General features: G+C 40.8%; 1 protein-coding gene across 3 annotated transcripts in view; it reads right to left on the bottom strand.

Moving 5' to 3' along the window:
• Positions 1 to 13,897, bottom strand: part of CBARP (CACN subunit beta associated regulatory protein) — a 132,728-nt gene that overhangs the window by 2,274 nt on the left and 116,557 nt on the right. Inside the window, exons 1-9 of one of the 3 annotated variants that reach the window (XM_063455545.1) lie at positions 6,993 to 7,081; positions 4,652 to 4,709; positions 3,901 to 4,043; positions 3,706 to 3,767; positions 3,464 to 3,626; positions 2,922 to 3,117; positions 2,598 to 2,753; positions 2,310 to 2,502; positions 106 to 268 (exon numbers count right to left, since the gene is read on the bottom strand). In XM_063455545.1, the coding sequence (XP_063311615.1) occupies positions 106 to 268; positions 2,310 to 2,502; positions 2,598 to 2,753; positions 2,922 to 3,117; positions 3,464 to 3,626; positions 3,706 to 3,767; positions 3,901 to 4,043; positions 4,652 to 4,699 (1,124 nt within the window). In that variant the 5' untranslated portion in view covers positions 4,700 to 4,709; positions 6,993 to 7,081. Of the gene's footprint in view, positions 1 to 105; positions 269 to 2,309; positions 2,503 to 2,597; positions 2,754 to 2,921; positions 3,118 to 3,463; positions 3,627 to 3,705; positions 3,768 to 3,900; positions 4,044 to 4,651; positions 4,710 to 6,911; positions 7,082 to 13,897 lie in introns of those variants that run through there. The other 2 variants (XM_063455544.1, XM_063455546.1) reach the window with 2 other exon arrangements.

The raw sequence follows: 13,897 nt of genomic DNA, 5'->3' as shown, positions 1-13,897 counted from the left end.
TGTGGCCAGCTCAGGATATATGTGACAAAAGGGATAGGAGAGGTTGCAGTTTTGGGAATAGAGGAGAGGGACTATTTAGGTGTGAAAAGGGTAATAGAAGAATACCTGCCGAGAGATTGTGGTGGGGTCCCGTGGTGTGAGATGAACGTTCCTTGGCTGGAAGGGAATGCAGTGTCTTGAGTATGGGCTATGTACTGTATGATATCATCACGTTCAGCACTCTCACTTGCTGCTCTCTGCCGCTGAAACTGGTGCCGCTTTGGAGACCCTGTAGAGGAAAGAGATAATAGTAGTATTGTATTAACTAATATAATTTTTTTTTTTTTTTTTAGGACAAGCTGGTTACCACCTTTCTACCTATTTAACATAGTTAAATAATGTGATCTTGCTTTAATCACCTAGTACAGTCACCTCCACAAAGCTACTGGATAGCTTCCATACACAGCTTTTCACTTCATAAAAAAAACATTTACAAAAACGGTTATTCTATTTTAGTTGTTCGTGTTAGCACTCTAGACTTGCGTTAGATTACATTTTTATTAGGGATGTGCATGGGCAAAAATTCAGTTTGGTTCGGAAATTCAGGTAAGAAAAACAATTGTCTGCTTCGGCAATTTGGACAATGGCATTCGGTTCGGCACTTCTGAAATTTGTGAATTCGGAACTTCAGTAATTCGGATCCTAACCCACTTTGGCGGTTATGTTCGGCAATTCGGACATCCGTAAGCATCCGAATTGCACGAAATTCGTCCGAATGTATATTCGAAACTAATTGCACATGTCTAATTTTTATTATGATGCAAACTTTCCACATGTGGTTAACACTAAAGCAACATTATTAAGTAGAATAAAAAAGTAGGGAGAAAAAAATAGCGCCATTTTTTGTGTGTCAAGGTGTGTATCTGTGTTTGTATGTGCATCTGTGTGTCAATGTGTATGTATGTATGTATCTGTGTGTCAAAGTGGGTGTGTCTGTATATTAAGGTGGCACACAGTATGTATATCTGTGTGTGTGTGTGTGTGTGTGTGTGTGTGTGTAAATATATATATATATATATATATATATATATATATATATTCAGACACACAGGCACAGTGGAACACAGATACATCGTGACATATATACACACTTGCACCCTCCCACTTTTACAGACACATACACACTCCCTGACAAGCACACATATACTCTTTGACAGACACACAAACACATACAAACTCCCTAATAGACACACATACAATTTTTTTTTTTTTAATTCTACTCCACCCAGCCCCCCCACCTTTGGGAGTGCTGGCATGGAGTCTATGTCCCTGTGTTCCAGCGGGCTGCTGTGTTTGCTGTGGAGGATCCCGTGGGCTTCCTGCAGTGATGTTGGCTCCTTGTCCTGAAAATAACCCGCCGGAGGAAGAGGGCGGCCGCCGCAAAGGACCGGTTCAGATTCCGGCTCCGGCATCACTGCTGTGCGTGCAAGGGAGCTGAGGAGGCATTGCCCACTGCTCCCTCGCTGCCATTTTGTTTGTTTTTTTAATTTTGACGGAACCCCAATTGTGTTCTCGCGGAACATCAATTGGGAAATGCTGCCTTAGCAGATTACAATACAGGCTTTGAAGCAGCAATGTTACTGGCTGTGGACTTTACAGAATTTGCAAAGAACCCCCAGTGGTGACTGCTGCAGGGAGTAGCAGGCAAAGGTGAGGTCTACTTATCTGAACCGGTCCTTCGCGGCGGACAGCCTCTTCTTCTGGCGGGTTATTTTCAGGACCAGGAGCCAACATCACTGCAGGAAGCCCGCGGGGATCCTCCACAGAAAACACAAATTCCCTGCAGCGGACTGGGGGGGATTGACACTTTAGAAGGTGTTAGCTCCGCCCAGAAACTAGAATCGTCAGGTATTGGAGAAATACTGAGACAAAGTAGTCTTTATTTTGTCTCAGTACATCTCTTGCCTAGGTTGGAATTTCAGTAGGAATCTGAAATACTTATTTTTCCATGGGGGTTGGTGACATTGCTGCTTTAAAGCTCTAAACACGTAAGAAAACGTACATGTTTCCTGAGCTTAGATGGATCAGAATGTTTGTTACAAAATTGTTTCAACATCTGCCATGACAAAAAGTTTTGAGAAGGGCAACATTGCGATATCAAACGTTACTCCTTAATGTCTTACCTCAAGTATATTGGTTGATTTATTCTGTGTTCTAGAGATTAGAATGTCCTCTTTTGGCATTGAATATAGAATTGAGCCCTCTCTGTTCCCTGACAGCCTCCCACCACCAGTTTCATATTGTTTATTAAAGCACATCATCTCACTTACCTCTGGTATCTAGGCTGCTTGCTCTCTGCACACTGCCTAGCTTCCATTTCTTGATTTTAAGATAAGGGCTTGCTCCTTCCAAACTTGCATGGCGCCGTAGACGATTGAAGAAGTGAAGGACAGCACCATGACTTCGAGTGGGAGCCACATCTGAGCTTCCATCTCCCTGAGATGGATGACTGCTTAGATCAAACTGAAGGAAAGAGGAGGTATATAAGGTTCATCTTTAAACACTTACATTTTGGCCCCATCATTAAGCATGTTTTTCTTCAGGTGTTCCTTACTCACCCTAGCACTGGCGGGGCTCTGTCTTGGGGTAAGTGGGCTGCGCTTTGGAGTATCCATAAAACTTGTGTCAGCCACAGAGTTATATGCATCTCCTGGAAGGGCAGAGCTTGGGCTGAGTGACAGACGCGTGAGTGGAATTGGAGAACTGCGAGGTGGCTAAAGAGAAGTCACATCAGTAGAATTACTTAACAATTAAATTAGATAGAACTGTATTAAAACATTTGTGGAAAGAATGTGCTGTGCAGTTCATGAAACATTGCCCAATGCAGTGAAAAATGCATTACAGGTGATCATGATGAAGCCATGCACTGTCCCCACACATACCTGATATATAGAGATGTTGGACTTGCTAGGGGAGGTGGGTCGAGTCTCTGATGTGCCACCACTACTGCTGCTTTCCCCTCCCTCACTCTCATGTATGGTTAGGATGTGTAGAGCAGTGGGAGGTAGAGAAGGAAGTGGGGGAAGTGTCAATCGTGCATTCTTAAGATAGTGGAAGTCTCCTTCAGTCAGAGTATACCTAAGGTGGATAATAATATTCAGACATCCTGTCAAGTTCCACATAGTGGATTCGCATAAACTATTAGTATCACTTTTTTTTTTTAGTTTCCTCTACTATATAATTTTGTTCTTACTGTTGTGCCCCGATACTGATCACTTTATGTTCTCTCTTATATACCCTTTTCATTTAAAACATTTTTCTTACTTTTTAACATTCTTCCTATTCATTAATTCCTTGCTAAGTCATCCCCTTTACTTTTTCTACACTTGTTTCAACTCTGGTTTACTGCACACGGAAGACTGATGTCTACAGCACATCATGTATTACAAACCTACCACCACCCACCATCTTGACATAACCTCACCTTCTGCCACGGTCCCTTTCTTTCTTCTCTTGTCCACACAGGGCTCCCTCATTGAATGAGACCCTTCTGCCACTTGAAGCTGTACACAAAAATCTGCCTGATTCTGCATCACGGAGACCTGAGGCCAACAAAGACTCTGCATCCTCAATGTGTATGGTTATGTCTGTGGGTTAAGAGCCAGGAGTCAGAAATAAGATCTGTCTGACAGAAGTCACATGCTACTATTATATAGTCCTTCGTACCATGGGTGGGTTGAGATTCATCCACATAAGAAGTGTTTGTTTTCTCTGCATCATCACTTGGCCTGGAAAAAGATGAAAACCTCTTAATTTCTGACCAACAAAACTATGGATAAAGGCACAACTAAGTACTACATAACAATAAGGCTAAACAATAAAGAACACAATGCAGGCAATACATGGAGCATCTCTTTGCACCTAGAGAATCGCAGGCGAGAATCACAGCAACGTCTGCAAAGAATCAGGACCCCGGTGAGCAGAAGTAGTGTTCCACCAATGAAGATGGAAAGCAGAACCAAGAGTAGCACGTACCCATCCTGAGGTGGGGTACTCGGAGCAACCTAGTAAAAGTAAATAAGAAATATGTCAATAGATTTTCATGTAATCTTAGCTCCTCTTGGCTGCAGGGATGAATTTCTGTTTTTGAAAATTCTTCAAGTTTGTTTTTGGCCAGATAATAAATACGTAATAGATATGAACTTTCATTTCATTAAATGTTTTATATTTAATACGTGCATTGGCGCAGGCCTTCAATTTCTCCACGTTGCATAAACTGTTAGAGCTAGGAAATATTTACTAACCATATCTAAGCTATTTTACTCAGTAAGAGTTGTTGAGCAATTTAGTTGGTCTTCCTCTGATTATTTGAACATACAAAGTGTTATTGGATTCTTATGATTTATTGCTATAGGTCCATTGGCTATGAGCCAAAACAGATTCCCCAATATTCTTTAAACAATAAAAAGGTGGATAATGCGGTTTGATATTAAATCATTAATCTCAATCAATAGAGAATTAAGCATATAACCGTTCTATTTGGTTTTTTTAATATATATATATATATATATATTCATATACATCAGCAGATCCTCACAGAACTCGTGCAATGGCTTATCTCTGTGTGTATATATAATATATATTTTACTTCTATGTAGAAAGCTGTTCTTACCGTGGAAGTGTCAGTTATATTCTCTAGTGCAGGTGACTCATAGCTCATGATCTGACACCTGCAACAAAGGAGAGATGATAAAATGGGGTGGTTGAGATGAAATTATGAGGACTTGTAATGAGTAGAAAATTAATTGGCGCAGAGTAATGACAAAAATAAAAAACAATACACGTTACAAGAATAGGTATGGGACCAAGGAGCAAATGAATGAGAAATGTAATACCCAAGATAAACAAGACAAATTCCCCTAGGATTTGATATAATCTATATCAGAATACAGTACTGTATAAGGTTAATAACATATACCTCCCATCATTAACCTGTGATAAGAGTATAAACACAACAGATTGACAGTATCATGACACCAAATCAGTGTACTTTTGAGCCCTAATTTGGGTAAAAATGTGCTGAAGACATGTTCTTGGAGTTTGCTTTATATAAATGTCTTCTATCAAAGACTACTTTTTTTTGTTTTAAATAAGAAGTGTAACCAAACCAAGCAATTATTTGGATACAAGACTTGCATTGATATTAGGGAAGCCCCACCATATTAAAAAAACAAACAAACCATAAAACAATGATTCTTACTTGTGACCTAAATATGTGAATATGCTAAATCGTTAATGTTTTATTGGATATATTGGTGGTCTTTGTATCTATAATAGCATTGTGAATATATGTATATTCTATATATGTAGGCTTTTGACAATACAGGGTCTGATTTTAGATTTATCACATTTATGAATAAGTGAAGAAATTACATTACCATTCAAGTTTGCTGACTGCTTCATTTTAGAACTCTGCCTTAGAATTGTTCTTTATAAATAACAACCAAACTAGCACTTTAGGTTGGTCTAGAGATTACAGAGGCTGCTAGTGAAATACATCCTGATTTTCTGAGCCTACAACCCAAAATAGTCACAGTATATGCAGTATTTAGTCTGGGGAACAGTGGTTGGGACTTGCCTGTTTGTTTTTGTAAAATATGTAAGTTTTGTTGGACAATGAATTTGTGTAAATGATGGAGACTTGCTTGTTCTGTGTGCATAGGAGGCTCTTTTGTAGAAGAGCTGTATGTATATATATATATTAGGACTACAGTGTGATGTGTAATGGATACTGTTCAGAACCTTGTCTGTTTTATATTCTAATACTGTAATAATTATCTACGAAATAGAATAATCTGAATTATTGACTATTAAACTGTATACATGTATAGCAAGTTATAGTTCGTGCAAACATATTACATATCAGTACATAGTGAATGCAGTAGAAGAAAAACAAAACAAAACATCTAACTAACCAATATATATAATCACAAAAATACACATGGACACGAAAAAAAAATTCTAAAACACTCCATATTACAGCCAATTTAATCAGCAATATTATACAATAATAGATATGCCCAGGGCATATCGCTGCAACACCCTGAGGATTCTCATATAACACCTATATAAAATATTATACTGAGATTGATAGAAGTCTATTGAGTTGTGTTGGGATTTATTAACTAACCGGTGAATTATGGTGCATTGTGAAAAGCAGAGTTGGAAAACCATTCACAGCGTGCCTATGAAGAATCGGGTTTAAATTTACCACAGTATTTTTAGTAAACAACCCCCATGAGTAAATGTTTTAACATATCATGTATAGGCAAAGCCAATATAATGCCAAGTCAGGGATTCATTATCCACAGGAAGTGTGTACACAAAGGTGCCTATACGCTATTTTGTATACACAGGTTGGTGTATGAATATAAAATAACCAGAACAGTCACAACAAAGCATAATTCTACTCACAGCAATAGCCATCAGCTGCCCATAGAATGCCCAGGAGGTGAAACAATGTAACAAGGACCAAACAGAGAATTCTGGTTCAACATCATTTTCCCAGTGCCAAACAAAGCTCAGTCCATATAATACTCACTTATAGGGTTAATAATACAGCCATTAATTGCACGTGTATTTTTATAGCATCTCTCGGTAGTTTCTCTATAATAATGGCATTCGATGGGCAGTATGTGGGCATGCTATAAACAATGATGGTGTATGGGCACAGATACACGGACAGCGCCCACATTGTACCTGATTACAGCTGGTGGGGCCTCCAGTGACTGATTATACAATGCCCGGTCAGTGCCCACATCGTGCCCCATCAATTACCATGTATTGACACCCGGCATTGGCCACAGAATGCCCACACTTCTCCCAGGCAATGCCCACCCTCAGCAGCCTAGCAGTACCCTAACATTACCCACCTTCAGTACGGGCCCCGCTCATGCCCACTCCTCCCTCCTCCTCCCCCGGGGGATGCTGAATGCCCGGTACCCGGTTCTCACCTCCGGGTCCAGTTCTGAGCTGCAGCTCCGTCACCGGCCTGAGGATTTATGAATGAAGCCCGGAGAAAAAGCCTCCGCCCACCAGAGACCACGTGACTCGCATGGCTGCAGACAGCAGAGGGGGGGTGGAGGGGGTATGGACCCTCTGAGCATCTAACAAGAGAGAGGTGTATGGCAGGAGGAGAACAAGGGATCCAATAGTACCCCACAAAATATACTCTGCTACAGATGGAGCAAAGGGGTACATAAATAAAAATACGGAATATAGATAGATATTACAATATGTCTATATATATATATATATATATATATATATATATATATATATATATATATATACACACACACACACACACACACACACACATATACACATATACATACACACACACACAGCGTTTTATTTATTTTTATTTAATTTGTTCTTATTTATTTTTAATTCATAGACAATTATTATTGCTAGTATAAATCCTGGCACTGATAGGGTAAGCTTGGGTACAGACAACCACAATATGTTACAGTTTGTTAGGAACAGTGAGTGGGGGGGGGGGGGGGGGGCGGGGGGAGATTGGCACGGGGGCCAGCAAGTGAGTCATAGTGTGTGATTATTTATAGGCTGTGGCATATATGGAGCAATGAAAAAGGGAGAAAAGAGGGGGAGAGAAATACTGTGCAATGAGTAGAAATCAGGGGGTCTGAAGAGAAAAGAATGAGGTAGAATATGGCTAAATTACAGAAATAATGATGTAACTAATAAGGATAAAGTATGAACTTATGTTTAATACAATGTCGTATAATTTAATACAGTGTAATGATGTGCTGTTACATAGTGGTAAAATAATAAGAATGGATTGAATGTATTTCAAAAATACAATTTTAAAAAAATCAGAATGGTAATTGTAATAAAACACCCTGCTGTGATAATATTTGAACATGCAATATATACAATAAATGGCCACACCTATGTGGGTATCCCATCAATTTCAGTCACACCCACTGCTGACAATAGGTGCTTAAAATTAAATGCTGGTAATAGTTATGGCGCCTAGACTGCCTGTTTAGACGTACAGACGTGTAATCTCCGTAGAAAACCATTAGCAGTAGAATGGCCAATACTGCATGATTCATGAACACTCACTTTCATCTTGGCAACTCTAGGAGGCCACCTTTCCAACAAGTCTGTTATTCAAATTTCTTCTCTTCTAGAGGTGACCCTATCAACTCTGGAATGGAAATGTCCAGAAACACCAACAGGCTACTGAAGGAGATACAAACACACTTATTTAGCACATCAATTCTGTGGCCAAGTTATCCCTGCAGCCAAATCCTCCATCCATTACATTGCTTTCCCTCACTTCAAGGGGAAGGATGTCAGTTAGATGTGGCTAAATGATGCTTTTGGCTGCAAAGGCAGGAGTTGTCATGCCATTGAACATCTGTCAGCACCATGCGTGCTATTGAAGGTTGTATATCATGCACATTATTCAAATTAGCACTCAGAAGGTCTCGTGTCGGGGTGCTAATGATGCTGCCAGAGGTGATGTTAAACCACCATCAGCAAAATTTATTATTTGTGCAATTGCAGCATTTCTTCCTGAAATGCTTCACATACAGACTCCGAGCACCATGACTTCTTCCAATCACTGAAGTGGCAATATTGTTTAGAGTAACCCTTAAAGCTTTATTCTAAGCCAACTTGAGGTACAGAAGTATGCCGAGTCCTGTAATAAAAGACACTATGGGCACCAAGACCACATCATGTCAATGAAGTGGTGTGGTTGTCATGTCTCTGTCATTTTGTCACTGCAATGTAAAACATTGCCGTTCTACAGAATGGCAATATTTTCTTCTTTTTTTTTTTTTTTTTTTTTTTATGTTATTCTTTATTTTTTTGCATTTTAAAGGTTTATACAGAAAATCGGTATAAAAGTACCGAGATATGTCATGACAGAAGTGTACCATTGCAAACGTTACAATACACATTAAAGGAACACTATAGTCACCTAGATTACTTTAGCTAAATAAAGCAGTTTTAGTGTATAGATCATTCCCCTGCAATTTCACTGCTCAATTCACTGCCATTTAGGAGTTAAATCACTTTGTTTCTGTTTATGCAGCCTTAGCCACACCTCCCCTGGCTATGATTGACAGAGCCTGCATGAAAAAAAAAATGGTTTCACTTTCAAACAGATGTAATTTACCTTAAATAATTGTATCTCAATCTCTAAATTGAACTTTAATCACATACAGGAGGCTCTTGCAGGGTCTAGCAAGCTATTAACATAGCAGGGGATAAGAAAATCTTAAACAGAACTTGCAATAAAGAAAGCCCAAATAGGGCTCTCTTTACAGGAAGTGTTTATGGAAGGCTGTGCAAGTCACATGCAGGGAGGTGTGACTAGGGTTCATAAACAAAGGGATTTAACTCCTAAATGGCAGAGGATTGAGCAGTGAGGCTGCAGGGTCATGTTCTATACACCAAAACTGCTTCATTAAGCTAAAGTTGTTCAGGTGACTATAGTGTCCCTTTAATGCATTCTTAAGTCGTTGGTATCATCAGTTTCATGACAAAGGGTAAAACACAACTTAATACAATACAATACAGTATTTCTTGTAATTGAGACAAAGTAACATAAAACTTCATTAACATAAATGATTGAGAATGGCAATATTTTCTTTATAGAAAATGGCTGTCACTCAGAGGCATTTCCAAAGATATAGTAGAGCAAAACATGATCTCAGAGAACCATCAGATTGGTGCAGCGCGTTTTGCCATGCATCCTATAAGAAAACATTGGATTGGCTGCGATCATCGATACCAACTGGACTTTTTTTTTTGATAACCAGTTTTTAATTGTGAAATTGTTAGAAACATACAAGTGTATCATAAAGCAGTGAAGCAATGCTAAATTTTCATGTATAGTACAATTGTGCTGCTATGCTATTAAAAAATAACAGTATCCCGATGTATGCATTAAAAGTGTATATAAACACTGAAAAGTCAGTAGTACAAGATTAGTCCTCTACAATATCATCAAATAGCTCGTTCTCAGGCACAATATAACCGCTAATGGATCAGAGGTTGACGTTACAATATGAGGGTATGCTAGAGGGAGAGAATACTTAGCTAAAATGCATTATCAAGTAGAGTCTGCGAAACCATTGTTTGCCAGTGTGAAGAACTGGGCTGGCCATTTGACATATTTATTGTGTTTGAGTGGGTGTCCTCTACCCGGTGCCATAAGGAGTTGGGCATTCCCCTAGTGTTCACATCTTAAGGGTGTTTACTCTGCGTCCCCTGTCCATGATTTGTAAACTTGTGGGGTCCACGATCTATCTTTCTGTAAAGAAAAGTTATTACCGTAGTTATGTCCTGAGCTACGTTGTGGGCAATGTTTTCAAATCATAAGCATCTAAAATGATCCTACACCAGTCCTCATCCCAATCGTTTCTGTGTCCTGTCTAATCGTTCAAAGTCCATAGGCCCTTTACTACAGTCCGTGCGATTAAGTATAGTATCATGCTGAACTATGTAGTGGTTATCCCTCAGTGATAATATCGTTTTTTTCTTCCGAGTCATCTCCCTTCGTTTCCTCTGCATAGGGGCTATGAAAACCTACTGTAGATTAAGTGGCAAAGATAGAACAAGTGGAATAATAATAAGGAAGGTACATGAGAAAGGGAGACGACTGGACTTTTAACTATTATATTTTTCTGTCCCTTTCTCCGACCATCATTACAGAAGAGAAACAGATCATGTTTGCCCATCTATATGCCCTTAAATTATCTTGTGTTTTTAATATCTGTATTTGTGATTTCTACTACACTTGTGCAAAAAATTGTTTTGGCCAGTTCGTCCAAATCATCAAATTTCAATAATCAATCAATTCATTTTAAAACACGGGGCGGAGCCTGGCAGCAAGACGGGCTGGATGCCATTTCTGGGAGCTCCTTCCCGGCAATCAAAATCTGTCTCAAATCACCCATAAAAAGACCCCATCCAGCCCTGAACACAGCGGGTACGGGCTGGGGACATCCCGCGGCATCGCCAGATGCCCTTTCAATACATCCCAAGGCAGACCAAGCCGAAAAGGAGAACTGGGGCCTACTACGCGCCGACGCTCGCCGACCTCGAAAAACTTTTCGGCGGAGCGGACGCGCACAAAGCAGCGGACATCCCCACTTACCCCTCTACAACTCTCCATAGCTCCTCCACAGCAATGGGGCGCCGCTCCCAGAGACCTCAATCCGTTCCAGCAGCGGACCAGCAGGATATCGGCACTCTCCTACAACGTCAGGTACTATCCAAAATGGCGGCTGCCGGCGGACATGACACCCACATGTCCTCTGACTTGCCAAACCAGTCACACAATACAATATCAACAACACAAGGGAATCCAAACTCCATGACTGGGGATATCCCCGGAGGCACATCCCCTGCCACTAAGCAGGATCTGCACAACATGCAGAACACACTGCTGGAAATACAGAAGCTCCTAACTGCAGACATGGCCTCCCTAAAATCTAATATGCAGCAGCTCAATGATAGGACAACACACACTGAAGGGGACATAGGGAAACTACAGAATGAAGTAGCTGAACTGAAAACAGCAATGAACCACCTTAAAACTACACAGCAGGCTATGTCACTTCAGATGACTGCACAAGAAGATAGGCACCGCCGCAATCATCTTAAAATCCGCGGGGTCCCCCATGAGATCGACGCAGAGGAATTACCTCACTATATAAGAAGGCTAATAGCCTCACTGTTGCCATCAACACTAGCCAAGAAACGCACTATAAATGGACTGTACCGACTGCCCACCATCACCAAAACGTCAACCCCAATCACTGGCGACGTCATTCTTCGCTGCTGTACACCACAAGATAAGGGCCAGATCATGGCAGCAGTGAGGGGAAAAACCCCATTACCATTCAAAAACGCACACCTAACCTTCTACCAAGACCTCACTAAAACTACACTCCAATGGCGTAAATCACTGCAGCCTCTCACCAGCCGCCTGTGTTTCGCAGGGATAAAGTACAGGTGGGGTGCGCCAAGATCCCTACTAATCACACACAACGGGATGACCCACAAGCTCACAACTGAATCGGAAGCACCTGCAATACTCTACAAGCTGGGCCTTACAGAAGCGACAACCACAACTTCTGCTCTCCGAGTCGAACACGCCTGGAACCCCGAGTCAACGATCCCATTCGTACCGAGAGTCGCACCAACAACCTGACCGACCAAGGAGAGGGAGCAGCCACCCCACACCGACAAACAAACTATGACACATCACCAATGTTCTTGGTTCCCATCTTAATGGTTATCCTACTCTTACCTGGCACATATACTAAACAACCTACTATTACCCGTTCCACATACTAACGGACCTGGAGAGGGGCAGTCTCAGACCCGTCTCACATACATACATGATATACACCCACAAGAGGTTTACGACCCCCCCGTTACCCCCTTGGTTAGGGTTACCTACCCACAAGGGAAACCGAAACAATCCTCAGGTCAACACCACTCACACCTTGGCTACCCACACGCTTCCCTTATCAGCGCACTCATGATCTAACACATTACTACAACATAATCTACTAGTAACCTCATGTACAAACTTTAACCCACTCATGAATACCCAGTAAACTAACACTTAGCCTCCACTGACTCTTAAACAACATAGTATACTACCCAACTTGGACCAGAGGGAGGAAAACAACTTCCACACTGCAGAAACCACACATTTTACTCCCTCCTTCAAACATAGAGTTAACACCTCATAAACAAAAATGTGCGAAATGTTTATTATGATGCCTTGTCTACTAACCCAATATCTAACATTGTTACCCTGCATTACTGTTACAATGCCAGTCCTGGCTGTTGTGGCCGGACGGGTTTGTGTTAATCTGAAAACGCACCAAAAATAAAGAATAAAAAAAAATAAAAAATTAATTTTAAAACACAAGAATGAACCAATCCATCCAGGAATAATAACACTGTGTAAAAAGTTGTTTTCACCAGTCTGTCTAATCTCTGTTTTTGGGTTAATAAAAATAGAACGTTTTAAATAGTGGGAGGTATTGGATGAGGGGTTGGTAAGGTTATGACCAGGGAAGATCTCATTTTTTTACACAGGGCACCTAAAGGCCTTAGTCTGAAATCGGGACTGTTTGGATGCCTGCAAATGGGAAAGGAACTGCCATAGTCGGCCTGTTTATGATTTTGTTCCCCTGTGTCCACGGCAACCACAGAACTATTATCTGGCAGCTCAGTAGGAACGCTCTGCCGCTGTGAATTGGCACTAGGACCATTCAGAAAGTGCTTTAATTTGATGCCAGGCTGCCATGCCCCTTTAGTGGATGTGCCTGCCCTTTTCTGGACAGTCTGCCCATAATGGGCAATGCCAGTGACACAAGTCACATAACTGGTGATGCCCATTCAGGGCCTGCCCACCAGTTCAGATCTAATACCTCCCAAACTTGGGAGGTATTCCTTTGCTTTCCCCTGTTCTCAATTAATACCCGTCAATACATTAAAAATAATACTACCTGTATCCCCTTAACAAGTGTTAATGCCTTGATAATTCATCTTCGGAAGGATTGGAATAGCTTAAAAGCTTGACTGTTTAATATAAGGTATATTAAACTTGACAAAGCATTGGCAAGTTTTTACTGAACTTGACAATGGGGCTCTCAAAAAGCATCAGAATAGTGTGATTGCTTCGGCATTGCTCATCAGCAGTCATTAACATGCTGTTAGTGATAAAATTATTAATTGTTGTTAATGATCAAATCTGACAAATAATGACAATATAGAGCAGGGGTAGGCAACCTACGGCACTAGTGCCATGCACGGCACTCGAGGTGTCTTTGCACGGCACTCAAGGCTGCTA

The sequence above is a fragment of the Pelobates fuscus genome, chromosome 5 (assembly GCF_036172605.1).
Source record: "Pelobates fuscus isolate aPelFus1 chromosome 5, aPelFus1.pri, whole genome shotgun sequence".
In the NCBI taxonomy this organism is placed as follows: Eukaryota; Metazoa; Chordata; class Amphibia; order Anura; family Pelobatidae; genus Pelobates; species Pelobates fuscus.
This window is presented reverse-complemented; position numbering and strand designations above follow the sequence as displayed.